Source organism: Silurus aristotelis (genome assembly GCF_946808225.1).
Source record: "Silurus aristotelis genome assembly, chromosome: 21".
Lineage (NCBI taxonomy): Eukaryota > Metazoa > Chordata > Actinopteri > Siluriformes > Siluridae > Silurus > Silurus aristotelis.
Window position 1 is genome coordinate 20,483,144 of NC_139594.1, and position 20,766 is coordinate 20,503,909.

At 37.9% G+C, this 20,766-nt stretch overlaps 2 protein-coding genes and 1 long non-coding RNA gene across 3 annotated transcripts; 2 read left to right on the plus strand and 1 right to left on the minus strand.

Annotated features, from left to right (window-relative positions):
• Positions 1 to 2,724: 2,724 nt before the first annotated feature.
• Positions 2,725 to 4,905, minus strand: evx1 (even-skipped homeobox 1). Its single transcript, XM_083523799.1, has 3 exons — positions 4,449 to 4,905; positions 3,521 to 3,750; positions 2,725 to 3,355 (listed from the first exon to the last, which is right to left on the minus strand). Exons 1-3 carry the CDS (start codon positions 4,795 to 4,797, stop codon positions 2,870 to 2,872), a joined length of 1,065 nt encoding a protein of 354 aa, XP_083379925.1. The 5' UTR covers positions 4,798 to 4,905; the 3' UTR covers positions 2,725 to 2,869.
• A 7,879-nt stretch (positions 4,906 to 12,784) lies between these two features.
• Positions 12,785 to 14,711, plus strand: hoxa13a (homeobox A13a). The gene is made up of 2 exons (XM_083523808.1): positions 12,785 to 13,595; positions 13,750 to 14,711. Exons 1-2 carry the CDS (start codon positions 12,944 to 12,946, stop codon positions 13,992 to 13,994), a joined length of 897 nt encoding a protein of 298 aa, XP_083379934.1. The 5' UTR covers positions 12,785 to 12,943; the 3' UTR covers positions 13,995 to 14,711.
• A 4,391-nt stretch (positions 14,712 to 19,102) lies between these two features.
• On the plus strand, positions 19,103 to 20,381 carry LOC310716554. The gene is made up of 3 exons (XR_014530609.1): positions 19,103 to 19,195; positions 19,435 to 19,793; positions 19,859 to 20,381. It is a non-coding gene; the product is annotated as an uncharacterized lncRNA (long non-coding RNA).
• The last annotated feature ends 385 nt before the right edge of the window (positions 20,382 to 20,766 follow it).

Here is a 20,766-nt window from a genome sequence, read left to right on the forward strand (position 1 = left end):
TACACTCTTTTACCCCACACTGGAGCTCAGTGGAATTCACTACGCTTCGGTGCTGCGTTTTCATGGAGAAAGTTAGCGCAGGACTTTGGACAGAGGGGACAGGCTTCGAGAAATTCTATTACGTGTGACATCCACCCATGAGATACCCAAAAGATGGTTGCCAGGTTTTTTTTTTACTGGCACTGGGACCATTTTTACAAACAGCTTGTGAAAGAGCAGATCAACTGTTGATTTAAATCTCCACCAATTCCAGCTTGAACCTGAACCTGAAATTTTGAAATAAAGGAGCGGTGAAATGAGGGAGCGGAGAAGCATTTTTTGGTGCCATGGTGCATATGCGGTGTCGATGAAATTTGACGATGAAAACAGGAGCACACGTCCTGCAAAAGCGAATACTCCACTCATGGATATAACGGGTACGAGGCAGCGTTGATGTAGCACCGAATGCCTGCTTTGGATAGCCAGTTTATATTGAATGGGATGATGCATCATTGCTGAAGGCAGGCTGAGAACTGGGGGAGGGAATTGATTTGGTGCTGAAGCAGAAATAAGATAAGCAATACAAAGAACTTGGGATGTTCTAGCAGCATTGCATTTTACATTAAGCAAAGCATAGATCCTGTCTTTAAATCTGGGGAATAATCGGCATGACTCACCCAGAAAAGCAAACATCTGCTTAACACATCTTTGATTACGCAAAGATTCTTCTCATAAATACTGAGGTCATGTTTGGACATGCATTTTCAGCTTCCCAGGGTTTTTGTATCTTTTGGTGGATTTTTATCTATGAGTAGATCAGATTGATTGCTCAATCAGCTATGAGTAGGCATCAGGCAGAAGGGTGGTCTTATTTGGAACATCATTCATCCAGGTATTCAATCAATTACTAGGTTATTATTAAGTGGTCAAGAGCTTCAGTTATTGTTCACATTAAACACCAGAATGAGGGGAAAGTGGGTTTTCTGTGACATTAGCCATGGCATGGTTGTGGTTGGTAGATGGACTGGTTTGTGTTTTTAAACATAAAATCAAACAAGCACCCTGAATAAGTCTGGGAAAGAGAAAATATTAATATGATTTTAACAGTGGACTGGTTTTTTTTACGTCCTCCATGTTAAAAAAAATCATCTACTATTCAGTTTGCTTTGTTATGGATGCATCAATGGGATTTATTCAGATTTTGGGGCATTGCACAGACACCCTCACCTACAGCAGATTTAATTATGGCACTTATACACTAAGTAGGTGAGTGTTAGGGGCCTTGTTCAAGGGCCCAGCAGTGGACTTCCTGTTCGTCTTATACCCTTTAACGTCTTAACCCCTGAGCTTCAATACTCAAGTTATAGGAATCAACAGGCATTTGCAGTGTTCACTAATAAACAAAATGATTTAGAAAACGTTTCAGTTTTTGATTGAACTTTTATTCTTATATTAAAACATTGCTTGTTTCTTGTATAAGCGATATGTCAATGTCTGTCACTTGTCATTTTATTACTGATCCATTTATAGAATTTATCTTTAGACAGATAATCTGTTGCTTGAGTAGTGACTAGTACTGTGTGTGTTCTTGCTGCCATTACAAAAAATGAATGATCTGGTGAATTGACCAATAGTTCGATATCTCTGCACTGATCAACATGGGCCACACTGTATATTATCATGTATATACTGTAATAGAACCCAAAACCTTGTTGTTGTCTCCAGTGCACAGTAAATACTGCTAAAAGAAGTTGTAGAAGAATGATTGGATTGGTTGAGCATTCATTTCCCATTCTTCATCGTTAGGCATTCACGTGTCGTGGCCTCGCCATCAATTAAAACAACCAAAACGGGATTTTAAAGCGGACAGGAGGAAATCCCCTTAAGGACACGTCCAAGGAACCGCCTGGTTCTCCTCCATCACTCTCACTCCAGATAAGGAAGTGTGTAGTTTAATGCACAGCTCAGGTTATCGAAAATTTTCCCCCGGGATGTGTCCACTTACACGCGCTGAACAAAGCCATCAGTCTCGCGCTCCCGTCTCTGGCACGCGCACTGGGACGCGTCTGCGCGTTGGGACCCAAATCTGATTTACTGGGAAGAGTGTGCAAAATAATAAAAAAATAAACGAAGCTAGAACTCAAAGTGTAGAATCCATGCAGATCTATCTATCTATCTATCTATCTATCTATCTATCTATCTATCTATCTATCTATCTATCTATCTATCTATCTATCTATCTATCTATCTAAATATAATATATAAACCACTGCTCCATGTTCTGACTTCAATCATATTAATAATCATTTATTTAGAAAAAAAACCCAATTTTTTATTTTAAAATATTGACTGTTTTCATATTGTAATAATTATTAGTTTGGATTCATTCAATACAATCGAACATCTGTTTCAAAAGAGTTTTTATTACGAATGTTATACACGACAACCAAAACATTTCCCAAAAAAAGCTGAATTCTGCATGCCCATATCTCCAGGTCAGGATCTATCTGATAATATTACAATTATTATTAATAATTAAATCGGGTATTTTTGGTCCTGTATGTTAAGTTACATGTTCTGTTCATTTCTGCAACTCCTCTAAACATTCAACATCTGACTTCTCGATTTACTTTGTCATTAAATAAAGATGAAAATATTTCTTCTATATGAATACACCTCTCATTAATTGCTATTATCGTCTATTATAAGTGCAACTGCTTGGTGCTTTCTCTAACACATTCTACTGTAATAATGTCCTCCATGTCCTCCATGACGCAAAGACCAGCTTCATGTTTTGCATAGCAGGTTGTTGGAGGCATTTTGGACATTGTTATAAAACGTGGTCAAAACAGAGAAAACAAAATGTCCAGGACCATTTTCACGTGTCAGTTTATCTGGGGACCTGCTCCGGAGACTTGTTGAGGAACGCCGGCGAGAACATAAGGAACGCGTCGTCTCTGGTCGAAGGAGCGCACGCGACTTCTGCGTTCGTCGGCGACCTCTGCGCGCTCCCGCTGGCTTGACACGCGAGGCACGTGCACGCGTTCCCAAGGACGTGACCCGCGCTTGCGTACAGAGACGGGTGTCGGAACGCGCAGAGCAGCTCGGGACGCGGATAAGTATGAGAGAGGAGTCTGAAAGTGTCCAGTGAACGCAGAGGACTCGCAAACGCAGGCGCTCCAGACGCGCTGACCGGACCCCCGGCCACGCCAGTCAGGGGGGAGTAGTAGGCCACGGGGAGATGGGAGGAAAACGAGTAGGGCAGGTTGCCCGCGTGGCCCACCATGTAGCTGTAGAAAGCGGGGTCGGCTGGGTGAGGCCACGTCATCGCCAGCCGCTGCCTCTTGTCCTTCATGCGCCGGTTCTGGAACCAGACCTGAAATCAGAAGTCTATTAATTCTTGATACCTCTTTTTTTTTTTTAGAAATCCAGATGTGGAGGATTCTTTTTGGAAAATGTAAACACCATAGTTAAAGCGAATGAATAATCACGTGACACCCCATTCATAATAATCCGAATATTCTTCAATGCGCATCAATACCTTGATGGTGGTTTCTGGTAAATTCAAAGCGGCCGCCAGTTCACATCTGCGGGGTCGAGACACGTAATTTTCCCTGTAAAACTCCTTCTCAAGCCGAGCGATCTGCTCCCTGGTGAAAGCCGTGCGGTAGCGTCGCATCTGATCCGAGCCGTACGCGATGCCCCCTGAGCACGTGCTCACTTTCCCACCGTCCACTGTGCTTTCTGTACTGGGACTCGGAGACCCCCGACCTGGACAAATCAGGGATGTGCAATCAGTTATAGACAGACTTTTGTTATAGATATATAAGATTATATTAATAACACACACACACACACACACACACACACACACACACACACACACACACACACACACACACACACACACACACAATAAACAAAATGCATTATTATGTTGACATTTATTTTTATATTTTTTTCCCGAATTATTTGATATAAGCCGCATTATTTTTTCTTCTTTTTTTTCACTGGCCACTTTATTAGGAACACCTGTACATCTGCTCATTCGTGCAATTATTCAGCCAATCATGTGGATCTGGATGGTCGTCCATAATTTGAGTTGACCACATGATCCTTTCAGCCTGGAACTAAAGCTATTGTGTATAAAAAAAATCCCTTGCTCTGATGAATCTGGGTTTCTTCTGTCACAGAGATGACATGGTCATGATTTGATTATAGACTTGTCAAGTGTGAACAGTTCAAACTGGTGAGATCCCATCACAGAAGCACGAGCATCTTGGGACATCAGTATCTCGAAGACTTGCTGCTGTTTTTAAGAATGAATTCATGCACATGATTAGTATGTAAGTTCCTGTAAGTTCTCCTAATGTGCAATGTGAGGGTGTGTATCTGTGTGCATGTAGGTAGTTTGCTAATTGAAGGGAATCCCCTTCTAAAATGTTCTCGAGAAAGAGACAGTTTATTACCTTGAGCATTGTGTTGGTAATCCGTACGGTCAGGGGTGCAGCTCACATCCGTCACATCCGTCACATCCGTCCCGTCATAAAAATCCGACTCGTCGGAGCTGCTTGCTTCTTTCCTGGGGAGATCTGAGAGATCTTGGTTCTGCGCACGCGTCTTACTTGCGAGTCTCATTCCCTTCATAGTGCCGCTTTGCGCTTTCTCCATCGATCGGTCTCGTGAACACGGGAACCAGTCCTGGATATTACCGTTTCTTGGAGCTGCCTTCTCCTCTTGGTCTTCAGGAACGTCGGAGAAATTCGAGGCCAGTGCGCCACCTTCGGTCCTCATCGGCCCGTCCTTTCTGCTCTCCATAACTCTCAGTGCACGGAATCACTTGGTCGTGTTGAGCACTCAGAAAGAGAAGCAGTGAGACCGAGCAGTGAGAAGAGCTGTCTAGAGCGCAGCGCGAGCACTGGGCCGGATCACGCGAGCCCTCCCCTCTCCTGTGCAAAATGTCATTCTTAATAGGACAAAAACGTCATAACGGAAAGCTCGATGACGTCACGCGTGGATTTGACCCGAATAAACCGAGCAGCAGATTGAAATAAAATAAAGATGGATCAGAAGTTAAACACTATACCGGGTAAAGACCAGCGCGTGCTATACTCATCCCATCCCAATTTCCTTGCAGATGTGTTTCTTTTGAAAAATATCTTGTTTAGGAATATATATATATATATATATATAAAAATAATAATAATGTTATTATATCAAACATTTGAAATGAATTTTCAGAGTAATTTGCTTTATAACAAATAATGTGGGTCTCTAAACAAGTACTGCATTATTCAGAAGGAACAGTGAATAGAGCAAACATTGCAAATCATCTTTCCAAAACAGTTTTTCTCACTTCTTCTTCTTCTTCACCATGGATTTATCTTTATACTTAAAATCGTCAATCAAACTTTTAATAGAATCCATGTTTACAGTTTAACAACGTCAGCATTTCTGTCTTCACAAATGTAACATTGCAAATGAACCTAATTCAGATTCTTAATACCTCAATTAATAATTGCATAATTAATGTGCAGAATTGTGCTGGTTATTAGATTCAAGATACAAGTGTTTTATTGTCATAGGTACAGGAAGCAGTCTGTTACACGATACATTGAAATTCAGCAACCTCAGCAGTCTGACATCAATTGGACTTATGGGGGGAAAAACGACAAAAAATGTACAAAGTTATTATTATTGTGCAAATGCAAGAAACAGAAAACAAAAAAACAAAAACAAAAAAAGACAAAAAATGTACAAAGTTATGATTATAGTGCAAATGCCAGAAACCGAAACCAAAAACAAAAAAAAAAACAAAAGACATACAAAAATGTACACATCATTTTTTCATGCACATAATGCATAATGTTGAAGTCAGAATAATTTGCAGAATTATAATAATGCGTCTGTTCTCTTCTTTGAGCTTTGTGTTCTGGAGCACCTCAGGAGATGGAGTATTTGGGGAAGGTTATTGCAAAAGGCAAGGCTGAGAGCACTTCATGGTTTCAGGGAGGAACCTTCTTTCCGTTCTTCTCTGATTTGACTTTGATCTGCTCTTAAGCCTGGTGTCTCCTGCTAAAGCACTGACGATGCATCACTACAACTACCTTGACCCTGGGTTTTTTTTTTCAGTGATACTGGAGTCATGTAGTTCAGAGTTCTGCTTTCCAGGTCTAAAGCCGTAATCAAGACATAATTAATAATAATTCAATAATGGTATCATCGATTTCACCGGGGTTTTTTTTGTTATTTTTTTTCTAACAAAGAGTCCAAAACTCGTAGTGTGACCATGTGACGCTAAACTCCACTTTTAGACAAAGCTGTCCTTGCGCGCCCTCAGCTGTTCAAACTGAGAATGACAACGTACAAATGTTAAGTCAAATGTAAGGTTATTTAACTCTGCATTCTCGTTCTCTCTCTCTCTCTCTCTCTCTCTCTCTCTCTCTCTCTCTCTCTCTCTCTCTCTCTCTCTCTCTCACACACACACACACACACACACACACACACACACACACACACGTACTTGAATTAAGATAACGACGGTATCATAATAATCGTGGTTATACTTAATAGAAAGCTTGGAAATGCCCACTTGCGTAAATTCTAGTAATAAATCACCGTATCGACCCCTCTTTTAACTTTGTAATCGCCCCGATGTCTTTTTTTTTTGTTTTTTGTTTTTTGTTTTTTTGGGGTGTGAATTCACGTTACTTTTCCACGCCTTTATAAATACAGACAAACTGTGAAAATTGTGATCTAGGTTATAAAAATGTTTTCATACACACGCGCCTTGTGCGCATCTGGCAAACTGATCAACACGTATTCATTATTCACATATAATACTAATCATTAAATCGATATCAAACACAAATCTATTGTTCACAAAGTAATAAAATGTTCATAGGATTATGAAGGCATTTGTATAATTTTTTTTTTTCCATACTCGAGGAATTCATTTCACTCACTGTTATTTTAAGAAGAAATCATATACTCTAAAAAATATTCGGCAATTTGTTGTTACAATGTTGGTGATTATGTGCATGAAAAAGTATGTGTACAAATATTTTAATGTACATTGATAATTTAATTTATTTACAATTTTTCAAAAAAGCTATATCTAAAATAACTCGATCGAATAATCGTTCAGAATAAATGTTGCTGCTGTTTTACAATGACGCGATTTAAATTTACAGAAAATAATTGTTTTATTCGAATTCCTCGTTTCTTTATTCAGTTTATATGGATGTTGGTTAATGTCTGAAAATATCTTCAGTTGATGTGATTATTATATATTTATTATATAGCTGATGTTTATTTACACGTTTGAAAGAAAAACATCTTTATGAACTATCAATTATTCATTTTTTTTTTCATCTACCAATTAGAAGCTCGCGATTGTTTATTGTATATTCGATATTTAATTTAAACTCCAATATTTGCATCTAAAACAATACTTTTGCAAATGTCATTAACGTTATTAGTCTTCATCACAGGCCATCAGGGAACACAATGTAAGACGGTATCATAAATCAAACTTGATTTATTTGCTTGTTTTTTTATTTGTTTATTCACACGAATAAACAATTACTGTGCTCAACGTTTTTTCAAACGTATATTGTATAACCTGGTTTTATACCACATAATTACAGGCTCTGCTATAATCTGCTCTGGTTTATAGCTGTTATTGGAACAGGATGGTGGAGCAAATCCAGTCACGTTCACAAAACTGTTAGGTTTCGTGCCATCTCTGTTCAACTCAAAATAATCTAGAGAGATTAAATGGTGCTATAGTAGAGGGATATACTGTGGCAATATTACATTTGAGCTCCATTTATAATAATAATCCATTTTAAGTTCTGATTTTATTTCCATTAATAATTATATGTTGGAATCTACAAGGGGTTTGTGCTTCATCCACGGTGTGATTTCACCTCAGGCCCAGTGTTTCCAAGATCCACCACAACCGTAAATAGAATTAAAAGGTTGTGTGTCTATGTGCGTGTGTGTGTGTGTGTGTGTGTGTGTGTGTGTGTGTGTGTGCGTTTGTGTGTGTCTATGTGTGATTTCCCATCATGCCATGTTTACTTAAATAAAAAGTCCAATTTCCAAAAACACTTTGTATACACATTTTATTGTGAACGCAAGAACTCTAACATTTCATTCTGACGAAATATTTCCAATCTTTCTGACACTTTTGGCTTTTCATAGTTCCCGGTCCGTAAGCTTTTCATGAGATTCCAGAGGTTTTTTTTGTTTGTTTGTTTTTCACCAAACCAGAGATTTTACCATCATTCACAAATACAATTTCGGTATTAGAAATTCTGATCATCTCGAGAGTCTAAATGATCTCATCTAACACTTATATGGTAAAGCAAGTCAGGTAGTGAAGATGCAGTCCGGTTCTGTATAGGGAACAGAGGGATAACGGATAACGGTGTGGGTCATTCCGCTGCACATGCGCAATAACGTCACCTCGAGAAACTCATGTCCGCGGTTATAACAAAAAAAAAAAAAAAAAGCAAACTATTTAATACAAATGATCTTTACATTAAAACAAAATGATGAAAAAGCCATATTATAATGTATGTTAAATTAAAATTTAAATAATGTTGAATACTCTGGTCTCAAATCTAAGGAAGGAGAAAAGGATTTATACCGATTGGCCAAGCAGAGGGACCGAGCTGGGAAGGATGTACTGCAAGTTAGAGCAATAAAGGATGGAGAGGGAAATGTGTTGACTAGTGAGGAGAGTGTGTTGAGAAGATGGAGGGAGTATTTTGAGCAGCTGATGAATGAGGAAAATCAGAGAGAGAGAAGGTTGGAGGATGTGGAGTTAGTAAAGCAGGATGTAGATAGGATTAGTAAGGAGGAAGTGAGAGCAGCGATTAAGAGGATGAAGAATGGAAAGTCGGTTGGACCAGATGACATACCGGTAGAAGCGTGGAGATGTTTAGGAGAGATGGCAGTGGAGTTTTTAACCAGATTGTTTAACAGGATTCTGGAAGGGGAGAGGATGCCTGAGGAATGGAGAAGGAGTGTGCTGGTACCGATCTTTAAGCATAAGGGAGATGTGCAGACCTGCAGTAACTACAGGGGAATTAAGTTGATCAGTCACACCATGAAGTTATGGGAAAGAGTAGTGGAAGCCAGGTTGAGAGAAGAGGTGACCATCTGTGAGCAACAGTATGGTTTCATGCCGAGGAAGAGCACCACAGATGCCTTATTTGCTTTAAGGATGTTGATGGAGAAGTATAGAGAAGGACAGAAGGAGCTGCATTGTGTATTTGTGGATTTAGAGAAAGCGTACGACAGGGTGCCGAGAGAGGAGTTGTGGTATTGTATGAGGAAGTCAGGTGTGTCAGAGAAGTATGTGAGGGTGGTGCAGGACATGTATAAGGACAGTGTGACGGCAGTAAAGTGTGCAGTAGGTACGACAGACTGGTTCAGGGTGAAGGTTGGACTGCATCAAGGATCGGCCCTGAGCCCTTTCCTGTTTGCAGTGGTGATGGACAGGTTGACGGACGAGGTCAGACAGGAGTCTCCCTGGACTATGATGTTTGCAGATGATATTGTGATTTGTGGTGAGAGTAGAGAGCAGGTTGAGAAGAGCCTGGAGAGGTGGAGATATGAGCTGGAGAGAAGGGGAATGAAAGTCAGTAGGTGTAAGACAGAGTACATGTGTGTGAATGAGAGGGAGGGCAGTGGAGTGATGCGGTTGCAGGGAGAAGAGGTGGAGAAGGTGGAGGAGTTCAAGTACCTGGGGTCAACAGTGCAAAGTAATGGAGAGTGTGTTAGGGAAGTAAAGAAAAGAGTGCAGGCAGGGTGGAGTGGGTGGAGAAGAGTGACAGGAGTGATTTGTGATAGAAGAGTATCTGCAAGAATGAAAGGGAAAGTTTATAGGACTGTGGTGAGACCTGCGATGTTGTATGGATTAGAGACAGTGGCATTGAGTAAAAGACAGGAGGTGGAGCTGGAGGTAGCAGAGCTGAAGATGTTGAGGTTTTCGTTGGGAGTGACGAGGATGGACAAGATTAGAAATGAGTTTATTAGAGCGACAGCACATGTAGGATGTTTTGGTGACAAGGTGAGGGAGGCGAGATTGAGATGGTTTGGACATGTGCAGAGAAGGGACATGAATTATATTGGTAGAAAAATGCTGAAGATGGAGCCACCAGGTAGGAGGAAAAGAGGAAGGCCAAGGAGGAGGTTCATGGATGTGGTGAGGGAAGACATGCAGGTAGTTGGTGTAAAAGAGGCAGATATAGAGGACAGGGTGGTATGGAGACGGATGATCCGCTGTGGCGACCCCTAATGGGAGCAGCCGAAAGAAGAAGAAGAAGAAGAAGACTCTGGTCTCAAATCACTCAAATTTGCATCCTTAAAAACACACAAAGTGTTTAGAGTGTTTGAGTATTTAGCGCTTTTTACATGAAGTTTTTACATTATTTCAATTCCAAAGTGGTTTTATAGGAATCAAATAACCACAACCACATCTGGAGTTGTGCTGGAGGCAAGATGCAGCACTCAGACACAATATTCATGCTGATATTTGAACGGGTTGAACGGACAAGGGACAGTGATGTTTGGGTTAGAATACACATCTGGAGTGAGTGATTGAATTGAATTGAACAGCTGGACTTTGGGGAGTGAGACCGGCGGTCTAAAGAACGAGTGTAGGTGATCAACGTAACTAAGATTTTTCTGAACATAAAAAAAAAAAAAATAATAATAATAATAATAATAATAATAATAATAATAATAATAATAAATTTCTCAGTAACGTGTTTTAGTTAAGAAACAAAAAAGTCCTTAGTTTCTGTCGAACCCATGGCTATTTCTTTTCTTGAAGTAACATTGTCCATTGATAATCTACCACTTGTGTTAACATCAGGGCACTTATTAAAATACGAATAAAAAAAAAAACTCTTCTTCTAATACCTACAGTTTGTATGAACATGCATCTGACAAACATCAGATTACATTAGATATTACTGCTACTACATACTACTACTACATCAGGCCTACTACTACTACTAGTAATCAGCTGTAGACCAGTGAATCTTCTGAAACTCCATAACACTGAGTTAGTGTTATTCCAAATTTGGATGGAAGTGAGGTACACAAAAACAGGTTTATTTTTTTCCATCCGCCATTTTGTTCAGAACGCTTTTAGTTTCTCCATAATGTAAACATGATGCACCACATCTCCCATTAAAACTTTTTATCAGCAGTATTTTTTTTACGTCTGTTTCTTTAAAAGACATTTTCGAATAATTGCACGGAATTGCACATCTGATTGCACCCCGTGTTCTGAAAGGCCTTCAAAACACATGGCTCGATTCTGTGAACATTTAACACCTTTTTTGTCCTCGGTTCTTGTTTATTTTTAATTTGTAAGTAATCTAAAAAAGTAGACCTTTAATTAAATGCTATATGAGGTTGCATGTCGCTGTACTCTTCGCTCTATAATCATTATTATTATTATTATTATTATTATTATTATTATTATTATTATTATTATTATTATTATTATTATTATTATTATTAAATAAACATATGGTGTCAAAAAAAACAAAAACAAACAAAAAAGAAACAAATAAGAGTACCAAACATTATTATCGCTATGGCTTCCTAAAAAAAAGGTTTAAAATAAAGAAAATAATAATAATAATAATAAAGACCACATAACGGCGTTTAATTCCATTTACAAATGATGGATTTGGAATATAATTATTATCAAAAGTCTGCTACAATGGATCAGGACCAACACAATGATGGAACTGTAATGAATGAATATTTGGTGCCACCCAAATGAGGACGGGTTTCCCTTTGAGTCTGGTTTCTTTCATGGTTTATACTATCTGAGGTTAGTTTTTCCTTCTCACATGAAGATTGATTATTTGAATTTCATTTAATTGTATAATTGATTTTTTTCTGCTCCTACACATGGTGCTGCAAACAGAGAGCAAGTGAACAAAAAATCTAATAAATTCAAAGACATTAGTCAGTAAATAATAGTACAATTATACTACTTTTTGTGAACACTGAGAAGGTCTTTCAGAGCCTGAATGGACCAATCGGCTGACATTTAACTTGACCTTGGCCACACACACAGAGAGAGAGAAAGAGAGAGAGAGATAAAGAAAGAAAAAGAGAAAGAGAGAGAGAGAGAAAGAGAGAGAGAGGGAGAGAGAGAGAGAGAGAGAGAGAGCGAGAGAGAGAGAGAGAGAGAGAGAGAGAGAGAGAAAGAGAGAGAGAGAGAGAGAGAGACTTGTCTGTCTTAACATCTCGTAAACTTAACGGAAGCCGCCTGGACTTTAATCGCGTTAGCAAACATCTCCCATGTGAACATTTCTTCTTACTGCTGATAGTCTTTGTGATCTTGGTTGTCTCGTCATAATATGAACTCACTATGAGGTATCAGGATTCAGGACACAGCATGGTAAAGTGGGTCGAGCACTTTTCTCTAACACACGATTACTAAAACTTGACTTGGAGTGTTTTCTTTGTCTTTTTTTTTTGTAAAAAAAAAAAAAAAAAAAAGTCTTCATAACTATTGAGAGATCCACAGAAAATGTAAAATATAAGATGAATAAAGATGTAGACCTCAGACAATGAAAAATATGGGAAATTGAATTTGGATCATTATGTCCATAAATGCATGGTGGCTTAACAGTTATCTCGTGTTTGCATGTTTTTGTTGTTGTTTGTGTTGGAACACCTCTCCATTTCCTTGAATGCGAACGTTCGCAGCACATTTTCTTTCTTTCAAATGCGTGTTGCTTAAAACGTCCTCCTAGACACGTCACATGGACACATGAGCCAATGGCAAACCGATATTGGGAGGCCCGTGGGGCGCGTCTGAGACTCTTGGCTCCTGCAAAATTGCTTCATCCGCTGGTGTTCATTTTCAGAAGTCTTTCCAGGGAAGGAGCCACACGTTTTCCCCGATGCCCGACTGGCTATGACAACGTCACTGGTCCTGCGTCCACGATGGACCGACCCGGTCATGATTTTGTATGACAACACGAGCGCACTGGAGGACGCAAGCAAAAACATGGAGGCATTTGCGGGAGGTAATTTGGCCCCGAGCTCGTGCAGAAATCTTTTGGCTCCCAGCGTTGCTTACACGTCATGCGAAGTGACTACAGGAGATGGAGAGGCTGGGAAACAATGCAGCACGACCTCACAGGGATCTGGCGGCGCGTCACTGCCTTATGGGTATTTTGGCAGCGGTGGATATTACTCATGCCAAGTGTCTCATCCACATTGGGCTGGCAGTGTGGTTAAATCGTCTACCCATTCACCAGCGTCTGCTACCTCTCAATACGGGGATAAATATATGGATATGTCAGCTCCTTCGGCTGAAGATTATGTTTCTTCTAGAGCCAGGGAGTTCGCATTCTATCCGAACTATGGATCAAGTCTGTACCAGCCTGTTGCTGGGTACCTGGATGTACCCGTAGTGCAGGCTGTGAGTGGGCATTCGGAGCACAGGACCGAGTCTTCTGTTTTGGGGGACCCGTGGGGGATCAGCGCTAGCGGCTGGAACGCACAAGCATGTGGTGAGAAGGAGCAGCCGCTTACAGGACACGCGTGGAAATCCTCGATACCAGGTGAACCATTTAGAAGAAATCTGTTGAATAAAAAAATAAACGAAATATTATCATAATAGCATTTGTATGGCATTATGTATTGATGGCGTAACAGGTGAAAGGTCTCGGTTTCTTCTCATTTTAAATGAAATGCTGTTTTGTATTTATATTCCAGACTCAGTTCCTCACAGGGAAGCAGACTCGAGTTCGTTCCGGCGCGGCAGAAAGAAACGCGTCCCCTATTCAAAGGTGCAACTCAAAGAGCTCGAGCGCGAATATCTGGCCAACAAGTTCATTACCAAGGACAAGAGAAGGAGGATATCCGTAATGACCAACCTTTCTGAACGGCAGGTGACCATCTGGTTTCAGAACCGGCGCGTAAAAGAGAAGAAAACTGTCAACAAATTCATTAAAAACTAAACTCCAGGCTGTGCCGCGCTCCAGGAAACAATACAAAGAAAACAATATGTACACCATGTCTAATAAAATGTCCTGTAATGACTGAAGGGTCGTCAGATGAAGACTGGTTCGATGCAAAACACACCAAGGTTTTTTTATTTTAATTTTTTCATTTTTGCAATTTGATATACTGTTTCTCTGTTTGTACATGTACACGTTTTGTAATTTTGTCTGTATAACAACAACAACAACAATAATAATTATAATAATGAATCCTCTTTATTTATCTACCAAAACAATGACTCATATGCGCCCATGTCTAAGCGAATAAACACTTTTCACACCCACTCCAGTAAACCACCGACACAATCAACAAATAAACCGTATTGTTCAAATTATCACTACAATTCAGCCAGAAATCAGAAATCTTTAGGGAATGTATTTATGGCTTTGTGATTCCTCTGCGCGGTTTTTTTTTTGTCACTGTGTATGTGTCCAAAAAAAACAACAATTCAATTTACATAAATCATTATACACAACTTTATTTTCCATTTTGTTCCGCGTTTTATTTTAGACGAAATCAAAACATCATGCTGGTCTGCGAACTCATATGCGGAGCTGCAGTGACCCCTACTGGACAGTTTGTATTGCTTCAGGCTATTAACTGTGATTCATTTAAATCCTAAAACAACAAGAGGAACAAATAAACAGGACTGAGTTCCTGAACATTTTACATGATGTAGTGTGAATTTTAACTATTACAGCAGAATTATTATTTTTTACATTTATTACTACTTTAAAGTAAATAGTCTTTAATACATAGCAATAGTAATAATAATAGTATTCTATTCTATTTTATTCTACTCAATTCTTTTATTATTATTTACAGGAATACCTGAAACAGCTGGTTACTTCAAATTCACTAACAAATTCGTCATCCATCTGATTTATTGTGATTGCTACAGTTTTTTTTTTTTACTGTACAACGGACAATTTTCTTAATATCCTTCCTTTACTTGCTCCTAAAAGATCCTTGTTTTTGTGGTTTTTTTCTGTTAATTAAACGTTTAAGATGAAAACGATTATTGCGTATTTTAGGGAAAAACTAATCGTCACATACAAACTAACACACATTTTAGACTCTAGCAATGAATGATTCCAATGACAAATATATCTATATTTTTTAAGAAATATTCTTTTTTCCTTCTTTCTTTCTTTCTTTCTTTCTTTCTTTCTTTCTTTCTTTCTTTCTTTCTTTCTTTCTTTCTTTCTTTCTTTCTTTCTTTCTTTCTTTCTTTCTTTCTTTCTTTTCGATGTCACAACAACTATATTATTTTTATTAACCGTCCAATGTACAAATGGTATATTGTGTGAGTGATTTGTACAGTTTTGAACCAAAAAGAGCCCTGACCAAATAAGAGTGAAAGAGTCAGAGTAAAAACGCGTTTCTTGCGCCCTCTAACGAGCAAAAATTGAAATCGCTTAAAATGCCTGAATGTACGTGAAGTAAAAAATATATACTGTATATATATATATATATTTGCTAAGGTTCATTAAAAAATATATAAAACAATTATAATATATGGTATAATGTACACATATTTTCAATAATAATGCTTTTTAACAAAAACCCAATTCATTAAGTTGGTATGAGCTTTTTCACTTAATAGCTACATCTCTTATCTTTTATTCAGTCTATAATAATAAAAAAACACAGAAGAAATCTAGACTAAAACATGGAACTATTGCACTTATATTTCATATTCACTAAAGTCCATAAATATTTTGGCTTTGACAAAGTTATGGTTAGTTTGGATGTCTGAATGACAGGTGTTTCTCATTGCTTTGAGTTTCAGATGCTATATTTAGGGTAAGATGGTTGGGGAAAAGCAAAATCAAAACATCAAATCAACTCCTTACAGGTAACACATACCATGGACCTGCAATACCACACTGTGATATAATTGATCCAGATGCATTTAATATCCAGTAATAAAAAAAATCCAAGGATCTCAGGAGACAGATGCACTTTATTCAGTCTCCTTAGAATTAAAAGATGCTGTTGTACCATAACAAAAATTGAAGAGTTATAGTGCTACGACTGCTCCTTAGAGATGTGGACACCTAAGAACTTGAAGCCAACACTATTAATAGAGATTGGAAGAGTGTATACTGTTTTTCTTTATTTCTACAGTGTCCACAATAATCTCTTTATGATCATGATCAGGAGAATTATCTTTAGGAATATGTTAAATAAAACATGGATTGCTTAGGTCAGGTCTCATTTACAGAGTTTGGCGCATGTTCTTATGCAGTGTTACTTACATTTATCTCATTTGGAGATTAAAGGTCTAAAGGTCTGGGATTTGGACTCACAGGCTTTGAAAACAGTTTTCCCCCAGAGGGAGAAGCGAAGAACCCACTTCACACACACACACACACACACACACACACACACACACACACACACACACACACACACACACACACACACACACACACACACACACACACACACACACACACACACACACAGAGAGTCGGATATACACATGTATGTTCAAAACTGTTACTAACCAAATACATTCTCAGAAAACCTACAGAAGCAGATGTACAGCTCTCTACTAGGAGTTTTGGCCAGCCTATACAAGGTGTGTGACTTTAGCAGCCAGGTTTAACTAACAAATGTTGACTAACAAGAAGTGAACTGATTTTTTTAGAAGCGCTGCGATTAGGGCGATTATTTCAAAACTGACCCCTTGTCTGTACAGATATTTCTCTGCTCAGGTAAAGGGGAAAATGTAGGCTTTTTAATGATACTGTTTTTATATTTGTATTTATTTATACCTATATATATATATATATATATATATATATATATATACATTCAGTGGTTGTTGGTTTGAAAGAGGCAGATGTAGAGGACAGATTAGTATGGATACCGATAACTGTGGCGACCCCTAATGGGAGCAGCCGAAAGAAAAAGAAGAATAGTTGCATGTACAAGGTGCTGCTTTATTTGTGGTTACAAACATTTCATCTCACTCCATTTAGTATCTGTACTTATTTAACCTTGCACACGTTCATCTTGTTCAACAGATATAAGATTCCATAAAAGATACTGAGATAGAAACGAAGTTATTACGATGTATAGAGGTGTGAGGAACACACCCAGTGATAAAGATGTGCTACTGATTAAATACAACATTGCTGCCAGGTCAGAAAACAGAAGGAAACGTTTAATGAAAGACCAATAAATCCCTATTCATCAATTACAGTGCAGTAGAGTAAAGAGCATGTACAAACGAATCAATGCTTTTGTGAACTCTGTAAAAAATGTTATGTACATTTTTATAAGCACAGAAGGTTTATAGGCTAAGATTTTCTTACAGCAAAATGTTTATACAAACTAAAAACACCATCATTTGTCAGTAAAATTGGCTGATTCAGTCATTTTAATGCGGTTATAAAATTATAATGTACATTTCCGTTTATATTTTTAAATGTTCAGCACATAGCCTTCTTTAGAGCTACAGCAGTTCTTATTAATATTACCTACATATGACCGCTCCTTCTACTGATTCGTTTCGTGCACACTGGGCATCAAGTCAGTGGATATTTTGAAGAATAAAAACCAATGTGCTGTAAATGCTGTACAAACATTTTTTGTAGTTGCATATTTATAAATAACAAAAGCAATTTGACTCATAGTACACTTTCATGTGATCTTAAATGTAAGAATATCAGTAATGTCATCTATAAATATGCTCATTCATACAATTCCCTGTTGTATTTGGACACACCAACACAGGCCATGCTTATTATACTTCTACTGTTAAACTGTTGACAAAAGCTACGTAGGCAGTTGTATCAAGGACATTAATGATAATACATTAACTCAGTTTTTCATTTCAACTATAAGAAAGAAAAATGCTTTGAGGTGATACAATAATGTGTTTTTTTTATCCTGTGCTGGGGCTCAGTGTGATTTCTTTCGCCTGTTTTGAATTTATTTTGCTAAATATTTTTGACCAACGTTCATGAAATTGGGAAGAAAACAATACCTGAAAAAATGAACACTATCCTGCTCAGGTTTTCAGCTTGTTTTCACCTGTTTGACTCATGTTGAGATTTAAACAAAAAAAACACTGTTGTGGTGGACTAGTTTTGGAGTATGGAGTTTGGAGCATGGTCCATGAGGAATGTGTATAAAAGGCGGAGCCAAATCAGTCGAATTTTACTTTGAGTGCTCACAAGCTTGAGACGAAGAAGAAATATCTATATATACTTTTTCCAAACAAGATGTAAGAGTGTAGCTCAGGAACGTATTCAGGAGCACCCTGCATCTACCCAACCAAATTTCACCAATAATTATTGTCAGTGGTTGGATCTGCAAAAAAAAAGAGTTGTTTTCCCGAAAAAAATCCAAATAAATAGAGATTGGATATGCATCAACATGCTCTGGCAGATTCCCAATGCTCTAGCCAAGTCACAAATAAACCAAGCTGAGCTCTTCCCGTTTATATCTGTTAATGTAGGTATCTAAAGACACAATAATGATGTTCCATCTGTAGAGCAATCTTTCTTAACCACGAAGCCCCTCCCACAAGAAGAAGCTATAGGTCGAAAGGCATGGCAGACAGCAGTATCTGATAGGTCATTAAGTGGTAGACGGTGTTAGAATTCACGTGTCACGTCACGTGTTGATCTAGAAACGGTTAGACACACCGAATAGGTGACCGCACTGGCAACCAAAACACGTGTATGAATGCTTTATGCATGTAGGTGAAGTGCTTCTTATAATAGTCAGAACCCTCAAAACGGAAATGATTTCGTTTTACAGCAGTGAATACACACACCACACAAACTGCATTTCTATTGTGGCTTATATTAGAATTCGTTGTCAATTTTTTTTATTCTAATGCAAATTGTATATATGGTTTTACCTTGTTTGCTGCACTTCTGAGAAAACTGAATGCCCAAAGCATTTGGTTCGTTTATGAGATAAAATAAACCCCTCAGAACTCGAGCCCGAGGATGTAAACGCCTTTGGAGCATTGCAGCCAGTTTATTCCGCTTTTGTGACATTTTATTGCTTGCTGTTCTGTGCGGCTCGTCACTTTGGTGAGAGTCAAGCCACAGTGCAGGACTGATACTTTCGGACTAAACACTACACAATACCAGATTTGGATTAAAGTTTAGAAATGTATTGTACCGCACTGGTGAGTTGTTTTGATGTAAATAGATTTTTACTAGTAGGTTTTACTTTTGCCTATAAATAGAAAGTACGCTTATTCACAGTTTTCTGATATTAGACTGTGGAGTGGTTTAGGTAGTTTCATGTTGTTGGGGTTGCATTTCCATCTCTGCAACAGGAAGCTGTCTTAATTGCTACAGTTCAATTCGGCAGAAAAATGTTTTTGTGTGCATTTTCATGCCTTTATTACTTTATTGATTGTAGTATGCAAAGCGAGGTTTAGATGTTTGAACATGGAACAGACAAGGCCTCCAGTAGAGGTCTATACGTGGCACAGAACTTTTTAATAGGGTTCTCCCACTTTCGTTTAAAAGGTATGAAATGCAGCTGGAGACAGAACGCTTGGATGTGGTTTATGGCAGCATTCCGGCGCACAGCATCTTATTATCTGCCTTATAAATACGTAAATACGATTAAGGTTAAAACAAAATGTCCACTCGTGTTAACAGACTTTTACAGCCCCAGTACCATATCTTCTCCTTTTCCTTTCACAGTGAAGGTGGCTTCATTTCCTGCTGTAAAAGAACTCTCTACGGCATGGTTTTCTTTTTCACCAGCCATGTGTTTGATTTTGAAAAACTGTGATTTAACACAGTTGGACGGTGTGGCGCGTGAGAAACGACTAGAGTTTTGTCCGTGTAATTTTTTCTAGTAGAATAAATACATAAATAAATAACCCAATTCAATTTATTTGCCTAAACAAAAAGGAAAATCCTGCTTAATAATAATGTGTGTAGACTGGCCTGTTTGTACTTGAGCACAATCGGACCACAACATTTATAATAATAGTAATTACTATTATTCTTATTATCATTATTAATGTTGTTGTTGTTGATGAAGAGGATGACGTTGTTCTGAATAAATATACATCCGTTTGTTTGTATATTTACATTGTAATAATTGCAGTCGCTCCCTAAAGCGTTTTGTTTTAGTTTACAGTTAAAAATATTTTTACAATTCAAATATAAATCCCACTATAAATGACCTGGTCCGATAAGATTTATATGTCAGAAAGCAACATGGTTCATTGAGAGAATTGAGAGAACATGGTTAATCTGATTTAATCAGAGCTCTAATAAACTTTTCTTTGTTGGACTCCGCCCTAAAAACAGAGTCGGTTTTTTTTAATTAGTCCACAATTTGCATTTGTTTGGAATTCTAGTTGTAATGGAATTCTAACCTGAATCTCATTATTTTTATTCTGTAAAGTTTATTTGTTTATATTCACAAAAGAAACACTGTTATTTATTTTTCCCCAAAATGAATAAATTGGACTTCAGAATTAAGAGTGAACATAGAATTATTGTTGTTAATGTTTATTTTATTTTTTTATTTTTTATTTTTTTGCAATAATATTGTTTGTTGGATTGTTTGTTTCTTTCTGCAATCGGTTATGTTCATGTTTTTGCGTTTGTAAAGTTTACGATGCATTACTGTTGCGTCTGTCTTGTTTCTTTATATTAAAATAACTGTATTATTATTATTAATATTATTATTATTATTATTATTATTATTATTATTATTATTATTATTATT

What these genes read in the sequence shown, in the direction of transcription:
- evx1 (XM_083523799.1), bottom strand. Translation starts at nt 4,797, where the DNA reads ATGGAGAGCAGAAAGGACGGGCCGATGAGGACCGAAGGTGGCGCACTG. An exon ending in TTACCAACACAATGCTCAAG is followed by an intron (nt 3,751 to 4,448) that starts GTAATAAACTGT and finishes TGATTTGTCCAG; the next exon opens with GTCGGGGGTCTCCGAGTCCC. An exon ending in TACCAGAAACCACCATCAAG is followed by an intron (nt 3,356 to 3,520) that starts GTATTGATGCGC and finishes TTCTGATTTCAG; the next exon opens with GTCTGGTTCCAGAACCGGCG.
- hoxa13a (XM_083523808.1), top strand. Translation starts at nt 12,944, where the DNA reads ATGACAACGTCACTGGTCCTGCGTCCACGATGGACCGACCCGGTCATG. An exon ending in GTGGAAATCCTCGATACCAG is followed by an intron (nt 13,596 to 13,749) that starts GTGAACCATTTA and finishes TTTATATTCCAG; the next exon opens with ACTCAGTTCCTCACAGGGAA.